The sequence below is a fragment of the Lepus europaeus genome, chromosome 13 (assembly GCF_033115175.1).
Source record: "Lepus europaeus isolate LE1 chromosome 13, mLepTim1.pri, whole genome shotgun sequence".
Lineage (NCBI taxonomy): Eukaryota > Metazoa > Chordata > Mammalia > Lagomorpha > Leporidae > Lepus > Lepus europaeus.
The window spans coordinates 50,448,877-50,465,315 of NC_084839.1; the positions used below are offsets into that span (position 1 = coordinate 50,448,877).

General features: G+C 38.5%; 2 protein-coding genes across 5 annotated transcripts in view; both read left to right on the top strand.

Moving 5' to 3' along the window:
- Positions 1-16,439, top strand: part of ACYP2 (acylphosphatase 2) — a 321,268-nt gene that overhangs the window by 286,448 nt on the left and 18,381 nt on the right. The window lies entirely within an intron of this gene.
- On the top strand, positions 4,537-7,100 carry LOC133772668 (major facilitator superfamily domain-containing protein 8-like). Its single transcript, XM_062209434.1, is given in 2 exon segments — positions 4,537-4,664; positions 4,666-7,100. Coding segments are annotated over 2 exon segments (1,569 nt in total). The 5' UTR covers positions 4,537-4,599; the 3' UTR covers positions 6,170-7,100.

The window sequence follows — 16,439 nt, forward strand, 5'->3', positions numbered from 1 at the left end:
ACATGGGAGACCCAGAAGAAGCTCCTGGCTTGTGGCTTCAGGTCCTCTCCCTCTCCCTCTCCCTCTTCTCTCTCTCCCTCTCCCTCTCCCTCTCCCTTTTCTCCCTCTCCCTCTCTCTTTTCTCCCTCTCCCTCTCCCTCTCCCTCTTCTCCCTCTGCCTCTTCTCCCTCTCCCCCTTCTCCCTCTCCCTCTTCTCCCTCTCCCTCTTCTCCCTCTCCCTCTTCTCCCTCTCCCTCTTCTCCCTCTCCTTCCCCTCTCCCTCTCCCATAATTTAATTAATTAAAAAAATGTTACCGTATGGGGACAGGCTTCAGCACAGAGGATAAGATGATATTCCATCCCACATTGGAGTTCCTGGGTTCATTCCCCTACTCTGCTTCCAAGTCCAGCTTTCTGCTAACGCACACTCTGGGAGGGAGCAGCTGATAGCTTGCATTCCTGCTACTTATGGGAAAGACCATAGATTGAGTCCTGGGCTCCTGCTTGGGCCTGGCCTAGCCCCAGCTGTTGGGTGTATTTGGGAAGTGAACCAACAGATGGAATATCTCTGTTTCTTTCTGTGAGCCTCTCTGCCTTTCAAATAAGATAAAAAATAATTTTAAAAAGCAGAAAACAAAATGCCATGGCAACCTGAACTGAGATAGTCCTGAATTTTCTAGACCATGTTTCAAATTTCCTGATATTATTTTAAAGTTCTCTGTCAGGTAAGATATGAAAGAAGATGAAAAAAGAAGCTGTTCACATAAATAACTTTGGTCTCAATGCTCTAAATTAATAAAGTAATAAATTTATTTTGACCTGGAGTTAGCATGATTCAGCTGTTAAAGGACTGTAATGAAGCTGCTCTTCTGTATTTTCTAGTTCAATTTCATGTCAACCAGACCAATGTGAACCTAAATACAAGTGCACTTTTCCAATAACAGCTGTCTGTAGCTCATTATCTGTTCTACTTCTGTATCTATATCTCACTGTCATACTCCCAACCACAGGAAACAGAGACCTTTGACAGAAGTGAAAAATCTCGTAAGTACATTTTAATAGTTATTTATTTAAGAGATAGACACATAGAGTTGCTATCCACTGATTCAATTCCCAAATGCTCACAATGGCTGAAGCTGCAAAGCACCAAAGCCAGGAAGTCAATCCAGGTCTCCCTAATGGATAACAGGGACTCAATCACTTGAGCAATCGCTTCTGACTCCCAGGGTCTACACTGACAGGAAGCTGGAGTTGGAAGCTGAATCAGGAGCTGGAGCCAGTTATTTCATAAACCCAGATACTCTGGTGTAAGATACAAGAGTCTCAACTGACATCTTAACCTCTAGGAAAATGTCTGCACCTGTTCTTAACTTTGAAGGGAAAGTAGTACCTCTTAACTATTTCTAGCTTCTGGTTTTAAGTTAGGGGGTGGGAGGGACTTTTATTTTTTTACCATTTCCCTGAAACCATGTAATAATTTAGGGATGGGGAAATCTTTTAGTGCCTTATTTCAACACCCTGGGGGTGTCTTCCCCAAGCTTTCCTAGGGGAGAAACTAATAACTAGCAGTGTGGATCCGCTTTGTATCTAATCCTTTGCTAAGGAATATCAAGCACACAGAAATGATTAAACAGATTTATAGACTCTAACATATTAAGTGAATTCCATTTAGAATTTGCAAGGTCATCATGTATTATTTTATAATGAGCATGCAGGCCCCGCTTGATTCACCTAATGGAATATTTGATAAGGGGAAAAAACTTCCATTGTAATATAATTTCTTATTAACATTTAGTCAAACAATGAAATGCAACATTAAGCATGTTCATAACAAAATATATTACAGGAGTTTCCAAAGTCATTGCTGTGGGTTTTGTATTTATATTTATATTGCATACATCCTTTTCAGGAAAAAAAAGAATTGAACATGAAACTTAGATTGCTTCATGTTCATTCTTCCAATCCTTGGTAGGGAAAATTCCTTTATTAGAGAGAGGTTGTGATTATAAATGCTGCTGGTAATATGCTTTGCCTTTGATCGTCACCACCTCTAATATATCCTCTATGGGAACCTTGAGTTTTCATCACAAAATACAACCCTGTCTGTGTTCGACAGAATGTGGACAGAATAAACAGATGAACTCTGTCTTCTACTCAAGTAACATTTCATATATTCCTTTATCATTGCATTTATCATGCTGAATTATAATTCTTTGACTTTCTGACTATACTTTGTACTCATGGGGACAGGCACCATGTCGTATTTGTCTTTATAGCTCAGATACATGGCACAGATTACAGAGTATATTAACTGTTTGTTAAATGGTTTGCATTTGCTACATCATCTTTTTTTCGTATCTAAGATAAACTTTAACTTCAATGAAGATAAGAGGCAAGTTGTAATTTCTAATTTTCCGTCAATCCTAAGACTCTCTCACTGAGCATCAACAATAGATGATAGAATAGAAACACTAGAAATAATAGAAATACTGGAATGGAAGGACACAAATATCAAGTCTTTGTGCTGCACCTGTTAAATAATGGTGCAAGCCTCTGAGGCAATCTTGACTTTATTCTTGGTAATCAAACAAGAGCCTGATGCAAGCCAAAGTTGTAAGGAGAATAAGAGATGGTTGGGGGTGGGGAGGATATTATTAAAATCAAGAGGCATCTTAGCTGATTGACTGTGCAGGGGTTATTAACCCAAAATTCTGTCAAATTTCCGAGACAGAGCACATGAGTAAGGGAGGTGTGGTGGGCAGAGAATGTGGGGGTGGAAGCAGTTAGAGTATAGCCAAGTTGGGAGATTTACGAGGGGAATATGAATCTGGAGCGTTCAGGATCAGGCTCTTTCAAAGAGTATATAGCAATTAAGAAAGCAGACGATTAAGTCTGGAGAGCACCAAAATGATTGAACAAAGTAAGAGAGACTCCTAATGAAGAATCACCAGAGACATAGAGGGAAAAAAAAAGGGTGGTGTCCCAGAAGCCTAGGTAAAGAGGAGGAAGAATGTCAAGATGACGGAAAGTTTATTCTTCGTATTTATGGACTTGGAGGTCTGTGATCACCCTTGTGAGGGCAGTTTTAGTAGAGTAGGGCCTTGGGAGCCAAATTCATTGGCTTGAAGAGCTAATAGAGGTGAAGAGACACTGAGTAGATTTTACTCTTAAGAACCCTATCTTAGGGAAAGAGAAATAGGGTGGTAACTGGAAAGTGGGTTTAAATTCTAATCAATACTTAGTTGATTTATGAATTACAAAAACTGTTGATTTATGAATCATTTGAAAAGAATCTACCAAATGTCAGGATCATGGAAGAAAGGTATATAAAGGTCCGGTGGAAAAGGAAATGTCCCCAAGTGGGAGAGGAATTTATTTCTGTGAGTCCAGGTCTCTTCATTTATAAATGGAAATAATAATACCTTCCCTAGAGAGATGTTGAAAATGTTAGTGAAATAACATAATTTAAAACATTTTGAAACTAACAAAGCGCTATTCAAAAATAGATTACTCTGTGTATTATCAATTCCAGCTTATTATCTTGACCTAATACCTGATTAGCCTCAATCTTGGTCACTTAGTATTAAAATCAGTTATAATTAACCTTATCATTACAGGCCAGAAGTCAGGGCTTAATTTTCTTTTCTTGGCAATGGGATATATTCTAATGCTTCTGGTGCCAGATAACTTCTTATCTGTTTAATTCAGTTCATCAAACTAAGTAGCATGCACAGAGTAGATCAGAGGTGCTACCGCAGTACATGTGTACGGATGTACTGCCCGTCAAAGCTCTGGAGGTTACAACTGTATGAGTCCGCCAGTTGAGAGGTGCCAAGTTATTAGCCTTCATGATGCTTAGGAAAGTAAGGAAGGGCTGATGTTTCGAGTCTTCAGTTTGGTAAGGACCCCTCATCTCCTTGGAACTAGAGTAGCAAAGACATCATGTGACAGAAATACCTAGAGCTAAAGTTTGGTGAAACCCTGTGCTCAACTTTTTGTGATACAAAAGTTAATTCTAGGCTCTGGTATGATGAAGTAAAATTACATTGAAAGCCAAATAAAAATCTTACTGTTTATTTATTTATGACAGGCAGAGTGGACAGTGAGAGAGAGAGGGACAGAGAGAGAGAGGGACAGAGAGAAAGGTCTTCCTTTGCCGTTGGTTCACCCTCCAATGGCCGCCGCGGCTGGTGTGCTGCGGCTGGCGCACCGTGCTGATCCGAAGGCAGGAGTCAGGTGCTTCTCCTGGTCTCCCATGGGGTGCAGGGCCCAAGCATTTGAGCCATCCTCCACTGCACTCCCTGGCCACAGCAGAGAGCTGGCCTGGAAGTGGGGCAACCGGGACAGAATCCGGTGCCCCGATCGGGACTAGAACCCGGTGTGCCGGCGCCGTAAGGCGGAGGATTAGCCTATTGAGCCGCAGCGCCGGCCCAAATCTTACTGTTCTAAAGGAGAGTGCCACAGCTCCTGGTAATGAAACGAAGGAGGTGTTAATTTGGGGGCCATTTTCTAAGGTGTTAAATATAGATTGTAGAGGTTTGACAACTGCAGGCTGCCGGGATGGGCGGGAGCAGGTGTCGCGAGAGTTGGCGGCACGCCGCCCTGAGACTGTAAATAACTATGGCGAGCCCGGGCGCTGAGGCGGAGCAGGAGCCGCTGTTGGGCCACCGCACCCCCGGAAGCAGGAGATGTTGTAGAAACCGAAGAGCATTATAAAAGCCGATGGAGATCTATTAGGATTCTATATCTTACTATGTTTCTCAGCAGTGTAGGGTTTTCTATTGTGATCATGTCAATATGGCCATATCTCCAAAAGATTGATAAGACAGTCGATGCAAGTTTTTTGGGCTGGGTTATTGCTTCGTTTAGTCTTGGCCAAATGGTAGCTTCACCTATATTTGGCTTATGGTCTAATCATAGGCCAAGAAAAGAACCTCTCATTGTCTCCATCTTTATTTCGGTGGCAGCCAACTGCCTTTATGCATATGTCCACGTTCCAGCTTCTCATAATAAATACTACATGTTGGTTGCTCGTGGATTGGTGGGATTTGGAGCAGGAAATGTAGCTGTTGTTAGATCATATATTGCTGGTGCTACTTCCCTTCAGGAAAGAACAAGTTCCATGGCAAATACAAGCACATGTCAAGCATTAGGCTTTATTCTAGGTCCAGTTTTTCAGACTTGTTTTGCACTCATTGGAGAAAAAGGTGTAACATGGGATGTGATAAAGCTGCAGATAAACATGTACACAGCACCAGTTTTACTTGGCGCCTTCCTGGGAGTTTTAAATATTATTCTGATCCTTACTGTATTAAGAGAACATCGTGTGGATGACTCAGGACAACAGTATAAAAATGTTAATTTTGAAGAAGTAAATACAGATGAAGTTCAGTTTCCCCAAGGAAATATTGATCAAGTTGCTGTTGTGGCCACCAATATTCTGTTCTTTGTGGTTCTATTTATCTTTGCCCTTTTTGAAACCATCCTTACACCGTTAACTATGGATATGTATGCCTGGACTCAAGAACAAGCTGTATTTTATGATGGAATAATACTTGCTGCCCTTGGAGTCGAGGCAGTTCTTGTTTTCATGGGCGTTAAAATACTTTCCAAGAAGATTGGTGAGCGTGCTATTCTCCTGGGAGGACTCATCGTTGTGTGGATTGGCTTCTTTATCTTGTTACCTTGGGGAAATCAGTATCCCAAAATTCAGTGGGAAGATTTACATAATAACTCAATCCCTAATACCACATTTGGGGAAATTATTATTGGTCTTTGGAAATCTCCCAGAGAAGATCACAGTGAAGGACCAACTGGTTGTCCAATTGAACAAGCGTGGTGCCTCTACACCCCAGTGATCCACCTGGCCCAGTTCCTCATATCAGCTGTGCTTATTGGGATAGGCTATCCAGCCTGCAATGTCATGTCCTATACATTATATTCAAAAATTCTAGGACCAAAGCCTCAGGGTGTGTACATGGGCTGGTTAACAGCTTCTGGCAGTGGAGCACGGATTCTCGGGCCTGTATTCATCAGCCACGTGTATAGTTACTGGGGACCACGATGGGCATTCAGCCTTGTATGTGGGATTGTCGTGCTCACCATCACTCTCCTGGGAGTGGTTTACAAGAGACTCATTGCGTTTTCTATACGGTATGGGAGGATTCAAGAGAAAACTGGGTCAGAGTAGTAGAAAGTAAATGCTGTATGGTATTTCCTAGTCTAAGACTCTGCTAAACACCTGCTGTGAGCCAGCCTCCAACAGTCAGGCTGCAGATACTGCTTATTTTGAGTAACAAGACCAGGTGTTGGATAACAGGGAATCTTACAGGTAACTGTGAATAGTAGGATATATAAAAGCATTGTCTGTCATAATTTCTTTATCTCAAAAATGAATTCTACTAATACTTTTATGGGCTTGCATGAATTCGTGAGTAAACAATGGGCAATAAATGTGAAGTTAAATTTAATAAAAACTGCATAGGTTTCATTAAAATAGTGAGAACCAGAAAGAGGGTTGTATATGAACTAGCTATAGCAGAATGAAGTTATATTCTCCTACCTAAATAGGGGTATTTTTATTTTATTTAAAATACACTTTCTATTATCACGTTTCCATGATACAAAAATCAAAACCCTTAAAATTTCTATTTAGCATAACTACCATCCTATATTGCCTTCCGTTAAGTCTTAATTCCAATACTGCACTTGATTTCAGTTATCTCACCCCTAAGTTAACATGGGTAAGAATAATGTTGATATTTGACAATAAAGAGGATTAAGAGATCAAGATTTTACTACATTTAGTAGAGCTATTTTTTGCTTTCAAGTGCTAATCAGTAATTTATTTAGAAACATAAAGACAGACGTGTTATTGCATACCTATTCTAAACAGTAAATGATTTCTTAAAATCATTAGTATTTTTTAACTCCCTTAAACTCTGAAGAAAAGCTATTTTTCCCATCTCACACTAGTGGCAGGGAGGAACACAACAGTTTTCAGCTTGTCTATGTATATGTATATTTATTTAGAGCTGCTGAATTTTTGTTGGAATTTAAATTTGGATGGGTCCTAATAGCTCCAATCAGAATAGTAAGTATTTAAGGCAAAATGACTTCAATCTGACGGTTTACTCAGTTTACCTCAAGCTGGGTAAATCATACTCTCACTATATACATTTCTACCTCTACATAAGTTGAAGTCTGATGAAGAGTAGAGAACTATGTATATAATCAACATTACAAACAGTACAAAAATATGTCCCCACGGTTCCTGCTTTAAGTTGTAAACACTACCATGTGCACTCTATACTGAGCTTGCCGGGTTCTTCAAGGTCGTTCCTTCAGCTCTCCCCGAAGGCTTCATTTGGCAGCAATCATCCTGTGATGACATTGTGGAGGTGCTGGTCACTGTTCCTCACCTCCCACAGTAAGATTGTGCCTCAGGGGCACCTGCAGGACCACAGCTGGCTCTCCGGCACCTGCAGGACCACAGCCGGCTCTCCGGCGCCTGCACGACCACAGCTGCTCTCTGGTACCTGCAGGACCACAGCCTGCTCTCTGGTACCTGCAGGACCACAGCCGGCTCTCTGGCGCCTGCACAACTCTTTGTTCTTGTTCTGCAGCCCCTTTGGCCGTCTTCACCTTGGTTTGGAACAGTGTACATGGTGGAAATATCAACAACAGTGGTCAGAATGAAAATGTTAAGAGTGAATATTTATGGAATCCTTTTCACATTCCTGGTAATGTGTAATATACAACTTAATTCTGTGGTTCCCACTTGACAGATAAAAGAATGGCAGCTGAGAAGTTATTTGTCAAATTAAGTCTCTTCAGAATACACTATTAACCACTACCACTGTATTTCTGATACTGGGACAAATAGCCCAGAAAGTTGCAGAATCAGACAATACTAATTTTAGGGTAAATTAAGTTACCTGTACCTGTGATTCCTTTTGAACAGAAATATTTGGTAAATGCAATTTTAAACGTACTGACTGGTTTTTGTCTTAGCATAATAGTTAATCTGTTTCCAGCAAAAATACTACATAGAAGTTTCCCAACCTATGAAGATTAATAATATTCATTTAAAATGAGATAAACCATAACTTTGCACAAGTGACCGGTCATCTTTTTATTGAAAGTGCCTTCTTCAGAGGATTACATCATTGAATCTTCTTACAAAAGAATACAGGTCAGGAAGTGACATGAGGTTGAGAAGAGAGCAGGGAGGTTAAAGTTTGAGTAAAAACAGCGGTTGAGGTCTTGAGGATACATTTAAAAAGATGATAGAACACCTCAAAGTATGGGAAAAAATTATTTTGTTAGTGAGCAAAGTGAGAGTTGTTACTGAAGTCTCCTGAGACACTTCCTGTCACAGCAGTCAGGAGTGGTGCTCCAAGGGAGGAATTGCCTGAAAAACTTAGGAATAGTAAAAGAAGATGTGTTTTAGAAAACCTATGCTTAAGCTTCAGAAGGATAATCTTCATTTCATGAAGGGGTTTATAATGTCACAGTGCATCTCCATTCTATTTTCCTTCACTTGTGTACATTTAAAATGAATTTTCAATTCATGTAACACTTTCCTCTTGCATAAAGTGAACTACTACTATATGCAAATTTCATTTTAATGAAGATAAACTCTTTTATCTGCAGCTGTTCCAGAATAGATTATTTTGAGAAGAAATTCTGGGTACTATTTTTTGACTGTTGCAGACTTGTTTGTAACTGAATGTTTATTTTAACACTGTAAATGCTCATTTTCTAATAAATAAGATTTAAATGTAAAAAAAATAAAAAAAAATAAATATAGATTGTAGCAACATAGAATCTAGATGATTATGGAAACTGCTTTACCGAGTTCCCCTTTTTTCCCATTATACAAATTCAATTAAACCTGTTTGAACAAGAAAGAGTTATAAAAACAGAAATTATATCCTATTGGCTAATTATTTTCTTCTTTAGAATGAATGTTATAATAGAAGCAAGCCACACAATTACCAATCTTCGTTACTATTTCTTTTCACTTATACATTTACTTGGTAATCTGTGTCCTTCCACAAAGGAGCTGAAATGACTGTTGCTATTCATTTAATGTGTTTTTAATTCATAACACATTACTCAGGAGGACCTAGTTCTCTTAGAAATTAAATGTATGTTAAGTATTTTTGCTTTAAAAATTTTGGAATTTATATAGTAAATTTAAATCTCTTATGAAAGAATAACAGAAGTGTAAATAAGTCCTCCTTCAACGACACAGTTTTAAATCCCAACATTTACACTTCTGTTTCTGCTGAAGTTAGGGATTGGGGACTTCAAATAAAATTACTAAAATAATAAATACCCATAAATCCTACCATCAAGGTTGTTGGGAAACTGAAAGTCAGTTTCAGTGTCTTCAGACAGTTCCCAGCTCATCTTCCAGTCCTCCTTTGTGCCTTCACCCTGGTCTACCCTTTATTTTTGCTCTGATATAAGCACTTTGCCCTTCCGGTCAGATTTGAAGATCCTGGGAATTAATTCTGACCTGGAGCACAGTTGTGCTTGATCTGAGCTTAGTTCAGGTCACATGTTTTTCCCATCTATTTCTATGAATGATTTTTAAAAAGCACTAAATAAACACTCCTTTATTAACAGAATCAAAACATCTGACTTGCTTTTAAGTGATTAACCAACTGCTGTGAGCCATTCACTATCCCATGAAATCACGGGAAATGGAGTAAAAAGAGGGCCACCTTTTCTAATGGAAGTTGCTTAGAAGAGATTGGTTTAATAGACACAAGAAAGAAGGAAAATAAAAGGCAGATTGGTCATTTCAAAATGTGTTCCTTATAAGGTGGGAACAGTGACAGATAATAATAGGAAAACAGCTGGTTCACATAGGTTACTTCAAGTTCCCTTTTTTGCGTAAGGATCAAAGCAGAGGAAACTTCATTATCATGCCCATTGAATCCTGCCTGTTTGGGTAACTAACTTGGCTATTACTATCTTTGCAATTCTGGGTTTTTTTTTTTTTGTTTGTAGTTTTTGGGGAGCACGTTATCTTCAGCTTGTAACTGTAACATGAGTGATGCCATTTTGTTTTTAGTCTTGTCTGTTGGGGTTCAGTGCAGAAGCCTGGTCCCAAACAATGGCTTCTTGTAATTTTTCTTTAATGACACATATTAACTCCTCTCATCTTCACAACACTACTGTAAGATAGAAATACTATTAATCTCATTTTACAGATGAGGACACTGAGAAACAGAGGTTAAGTAACTGGCTCAGGGCTGCACAGCTAGGGACAAGGGTAGCAGTTACCTGAACCAGAGCTCTGGTTCAGATTCACTACCCCCATCCTTTTAAACTGTGACTTCATGGTGCCATCTAGATCAAGGAAGAAAATAAATTTAAATATATTTTGTAATTAACAACTCAAATTTCTAACAATAAGAAGTTGATTACAACTTAATAAGTATAACTTAAGTTGTACTTAATCAATTTATAGGGTCTACCCACAGAATGCAAGACTTGAGAGGCATTGAAAATGATTAGATATTAATCTATTGACATAAAAATAAATTTCTTATTAAGTAGAAAAGATTTTAATACTACTTATAATATAACCAAACATTTGAAAACTTATATGATTCAGGGCTAAAACTGGACACATAAGAAGCCCTCACATGCCTGTAAGTCAGAACAGGCTACAGAAGCAATTCAGGTCGTATTATTGGGGATTACATCACTGATCGCTGTACTTTTTCCCCACCACACCTGGATGTATATGGCTTCACCCATCTCCTCTACCCAGACCCCTCTGGCCGCTGCCACCAGTCCATCCCTGGTGACCCTTGACATGAATCTCCTTTGTCTTTTTAGTATTTGCTCTCTTCTATTTCACTGCCAAAATCTCTTCACCTATTATTTTTATAAACTGAACTCCTGTGAATTTGGTTAGAACTCATTTGTTCCCCTAAACTTGATTATTTCAGAGAACACTTTTTAAATACTCATTTGCTTGAAAGTCAGAGTTACAGAGAGAGAGAGAGGAGAGACAGAGAGAGGTCTTCCATCTGCTGTTTCACTCCCCAGATGGCCATAGCAACCAGGGCTGTGCCAGTCCCAAGCCAGAAACCAGGAGCTTCTTCTGGGTCGCCCACATCGGTACAGGGGCCCAAGCACTTGGGCCATCTTCCTCTGCTTTCCCAGGAGCATTATCAGGGAGGTGGATTGGAAGTGGAGCAGCCAGAACTCAAACAGGCACCCATATGGGATGCTGGTGCTGCAGAAAGTGGTTTTACCCACTGTGCCACAGCACCGGCTCCTCAGAGAACATTTTTAAGATCAATTCCTAGTCCATTGAAGACTTTTGGCAACTCCACCAATACAATGATGTTTCATAGGAATCTATAGGAAGCTCCTAACTGGTTTCTTTTTTTCTTTGAGGTAAGTTTAGCTGTAGTGAAATAGTGTGCAATTAGAAGAGCTTTGTCCCGGCTGCTCCAGTTCTGATCCAGCTCCCTGCTAATGTGCCTGGGAAAGCAGAAGAAGATTACCAAAGTACCTGGGCTCCTGCACCCATGTGGCAGACCAGGAAGAAGCTCCTGGCACCTGGCATCAGCCTGGCTTAGTCTTGACCATTGCGGCCATGTGGGGAATGAACCAGTAGTTGGAAAATCTGTCTCTCTCCCTTCCTCCCTCCCTCCCTCCCCCCCCCCTTTTTCTCTCTGCTTCAGCCTCTCTTTCTCTGTAACTCTGACTTCCAGATAAATAAATAGATCTTTAAAAAAAAAAGAGCACTAAAACTTTGTGTCTTCTCAGAAGACTGCCTGATCCAAATAGCACGTTCTAGAACTAACATCAAGGAGTCCAGTTTCTTTCGCAGCAGGAATCACCTTCTGGCCTCTTAGCTTCATGGTTCTAACTTCTGAGGTTCCAGACTTTTGAATTTATTCAAGTACAAAGGTGACATTTTACAAGTTTGAGTGTATATGTGTAGTTAGAGCTGTCTTATCTAAAAGTAATTTGAAAAACTATAAATAATGACAGCTAGCTATTATGCTTAATGTGAGTAACTTGCAACTCGAAAGAGGGAGGTATAATGTAATTAATTTCAATTGCATTTGGTTCTGTTTATGAGACAGCATTTGATCATTTTATTAATGGTATTTGGGAAATTGTATGCACCTTGACGTGCAATATCACAGTTATGTAGAATTTACCTTAGAGAAGGGTGATTACAAATCTCTCAGATCATTTTCTGTCTTCTCCCTTTCAGCTTCTAACCCTTCCTTCTTCCACTCTGTCACCTCCTACTAGCTAGGCAACTTGGATATATTGATGATATCCTTTTGTTTGTCTAAGATTCATAAAGCTATTAATAAGTTAGATTTCTTTATAAAAAGTACAGCAGATTTAAATCATCCAACAGCATGTACTATTTAAATTTTTTGTTATAAAGTGGCAACATTACATTCAATTTTAATTTTCAAAATTTAGACAGAGATGTTTACCAGTATTTAGCAATAGTTTTTTTCTGTTACAACCTGCAAAAAATTGATATTAGAAAGGTTTGTATTTTTCCCTCACCTTCTATTTTATTATATATTTTCATTTAAAAAAAGCTGGTATATTTTTATGAATATTAAAAAAAACATTTTATAGGAAACCATTATTTCCCATTAATCTCTGTCTATATAACAGACTGAAGTTTGTGAGCTCTTAACACATTAGTGCCAGAAAAAAAAGAGAGACCATTAATGTAAAAGTAGTACTTAGAGGTACTTTTATATAAAAAGTAACTGAAACATTACTATGGCATTCTTACCTCCTATCATGAGCCTCCCCATGAACTGACTCACATACTTGGCTTGTAAGATAAAAACTCTCCTAGGGGGAAATAAAAATCTAAAAAACATTCATTTTTTAAATCTGGGAAGTTCAAAAGTGAAACCATTCCTTTATCTTAAACATAAAGAAAAGCTTCACCATTTTGATTTTTTGTTGGGGAGTTAAAGGCATTCTAAAAGCCTTATCTTCAGAACTAACTATATTTAATGCAATATGCTTAGTCACAGACCATTTCTTTAAAGCATAAACAGTCTTCTTTTCACTGACACTGAATTTCTGCATCTGATTTTCTATCAAACCTCTTCTTCCAGTGATTGTTATTTCATTAGCTACTTTCCCACTCTTCCTTCAAATTGTTCTTTTGATTCAACTGTGCATAAATTATTTACAAAGTGATTGCCGGGAAGGTGCTCCATGAGTCTCTCCAACTGTGCATGCAGCTCTCTGCGATGGGGTCAGAGTCTGGGGAAGTGGGGATGGGGATGTTTTCCATGATGTTTGCAGTTCCCCAGCAGCTGGCCCTCAGGAAAGCAATCTAGCCTGAAGCTGCCTTTGCCGGTGGCCTTGAGCTCACAGTTCTGGAGTTCATGGCCATTGATAGGATGGTGCCTTCAGAGAGCACTACCCTAAAGATGCATGTTTTTATGGCTACAGAACAGTTGCATGCCTCACCATAAAGAAAAAAACGTCTCTCTAGCAAAGACGGTTGTAAAGCAAAACTCTGTAAATATACTCTACCCCAGTTATTTCCATTATAAAACCTCACTTTGTTCCCAGAAGGATTTAAAGTGATTTGTAAGAATTTGTATAACTTTAACAAGAGAACATAAGTTTTAAAATGAAAGAGAATAAGAACAAGGATGGGACATAACAAGGTTTTGAAAACTTCCTAAAATAATGACATCTGATGTGGATAGGTCAGTTTAGTTGTAAACTGTATAATATCACACCCCCCCCCCCCCAAATGTCATCTGTCTGTGAGCATTTTGGAGGGAGGTAGAGAGGTCGGAGTAAAGTGTGAAAATACAAGGCTATCTGGCCAGCTCTTCATTTGGCTTCATGTAGGATAGATTTTTAACATATCTGGAATAGAGAACATCCTGGACCTTGCGTTCTCAGCACAATCTTCCTCAAATATTGCTCTATTGGGGCAAAGCACTCATAAATTGTGGAACACATTGAATTAAAAATCTATGCAGGTTGACTTGCCAAGAGCAAAACTTTAAAGTTTTTAAGTTGTCTGTCTCTTGTTTCTTTTATGTAAGCTCAAAAGATTTGTCTATTCTTGCTGTTTATGTTTCTTCACTTTACCTTCATTCCTAAAACCATTCTAATCTGGCTTCTACCACCACCACCTTAGTGAAGCTGATCTTGCCAAGGTCCCCACTTAAATTTTACTTGGGCCCCAGCAGCCCTTGGAATTTGGTTGTTCATTCCTTCTTAGAATAGCCTGTGCCCATTGTCCTCCTAACACCACACTTCTGTAGTTATCTCCCTCTTCTGTGGTCCTTCTTCTTACGTGTCCTCTGTTTCTCCTTCTCTGCCTGACCATTCAGAGTTGGTGTTCCATGGGGTTCCATTCTAGTGCTTAAATAAAGCCTTCAGATCTGAGAGCATCTACAAAATTGTTGACAACATACAGACCAGCAAAAGATCTTTCTAATATTTCTGAATCCCTTACGTGTAAAATTTCATGAAGTTCACGTTAACTGAACAACAGCAGTAGTAGACATGGTGTGTTGGCTTCGTCAGCCTCTGTTCTGAATTCTTTCTGGTGTCTTCCCTTTATTGCAGACCTTGGAAAGTTAGGAGCCATATTTCCAGACTGCCTAGTAGCCAGGGATTAGAATGTGATGGTTACCTCATCAATCATAAGATACTCACGTGAAATTTGAATTTGAATCTGATTTAATAGAAAAAGAGGCAGCAGGGCTGAGGCATCTGCTTAGTTGTTTTGAGGGTCTCATGGATATTATGTGGCTCTGGAACCAATAGTGCTGGTGGTGGCTTCCTGTTGCCTAGACCACAATTAAAAGTAGTGTGTTCATAAATGCAGTGATTTCAATGGCAGGTTGCTAATTCCCAGCAGTTCCCCTAATAGGATTGTCAAGAAAAATAGTCCAAGGCATTGATTTGGGTAATAGAGATTGGGGGTATATTTCGTAGAAATCTTGGTAAAATCAGGGTATTATCTAGTGGAACCATAAGGAATTTTCTGTAGGGGAGTGAACCTTTGGTTGATTTTCTTTTGACTAGGCTATTTTACAACCACATAAAGTAGAAATTTACTTATAGCAGGCTATTGAAAGGCAAAAAATTCTTGCACATGGTGAACAACTTAATTTTTTTCTGGTAGATATGCAATGGATTTTTGCCCCCAAGAAAAGATAACCTCAAACATTATTTTCTATTGCCCTAAAGCCACACTGTCTATTATGGAAGCTACTAGCCACATGTGGTTTTTCAGCTCTTGTACTGTAGCAAGTTTGAATTGATGCATGTTGTAAGTGTGAATACAAAATACATACCAGATTTTAAAAACTCAACATGATAATGTATGTAAAATCTCTCATTAATTTTATTTATCAGTTGTTAGTATTGGTTATATCTTAAAAGACTAATTTGTATAAATTGAGTAAATGATATTTTAAAATTAATTTTATCTTTTAATTTTTTAAATGCAGTTCATAGAAAATTTTTAATTGCACAAGAGACTCGCATTACAGTTCTCTTAACTACTACTACTGTATGTAATTTTGACCAGTTTTGCATCTGTTAGCAAGCTGATTTCAGCATTCATGATTGTATGTATACACAATGTGTGTGAGTGTGTTTGTGCTTGTGTAAATTCTCCTTGAACCAAACTTAACATCTTACAGGTTCCCTCATTAAATAATTCATAGAATAAAATCTCTGACATGCATCTTTTTATGTTTGCTTGAGAATCACATCTTTACACTTTTTATTTTAGCAGCCAGTGCTGTGGAGTTGTTCTGAAAGACCTGATGTAAATCTGTGCTTTTAGTTCTAATGACCGAATTCACTTATTAAATTCCATTCTAAAAGAGCTAAGGTCGTTTTCATTACCTGCTACCAAACTCAACTGATAAAATAGCTAAAAATGGAGTGCTTACTATTTTCTAGGTACTGTATTAAGAACTTCACAAGATTATTTCATTTAGTCCCTTTTTTTTTTAACTCAAAATAGGATGATTTTAATAGTTCCTCTCTATACACAAATATTTGCTACTTTTGAAAACTGAAGTAGCACATCAAAAATTTTTTTCATTACAATTAAAATATTTGAAAGCAGAATATCTAGTTATCCTACCCTAGTCAAAATATCCAGTGTTTTCTTTATATTCCTTCTCCACAAGTTACTTTGCACATCAGTTCTTGGTGCTGGATTAAAACAGGTAGGAATACTTGATACATTGATGCCTCTTCTCTGTATCAAATCAAAAATAACTAAAGTATATTAAAACTCATTCAAATACATTCAAACTATAGATCCTATATAAGTTACTGATAACAAGGTGTAGGAAGAGACATTACAACTCATATCATAGGTTATCTAAAGTATTGATACACAAATTTATCTTAGCATAGAATAGTTTTCTCTATTGCAT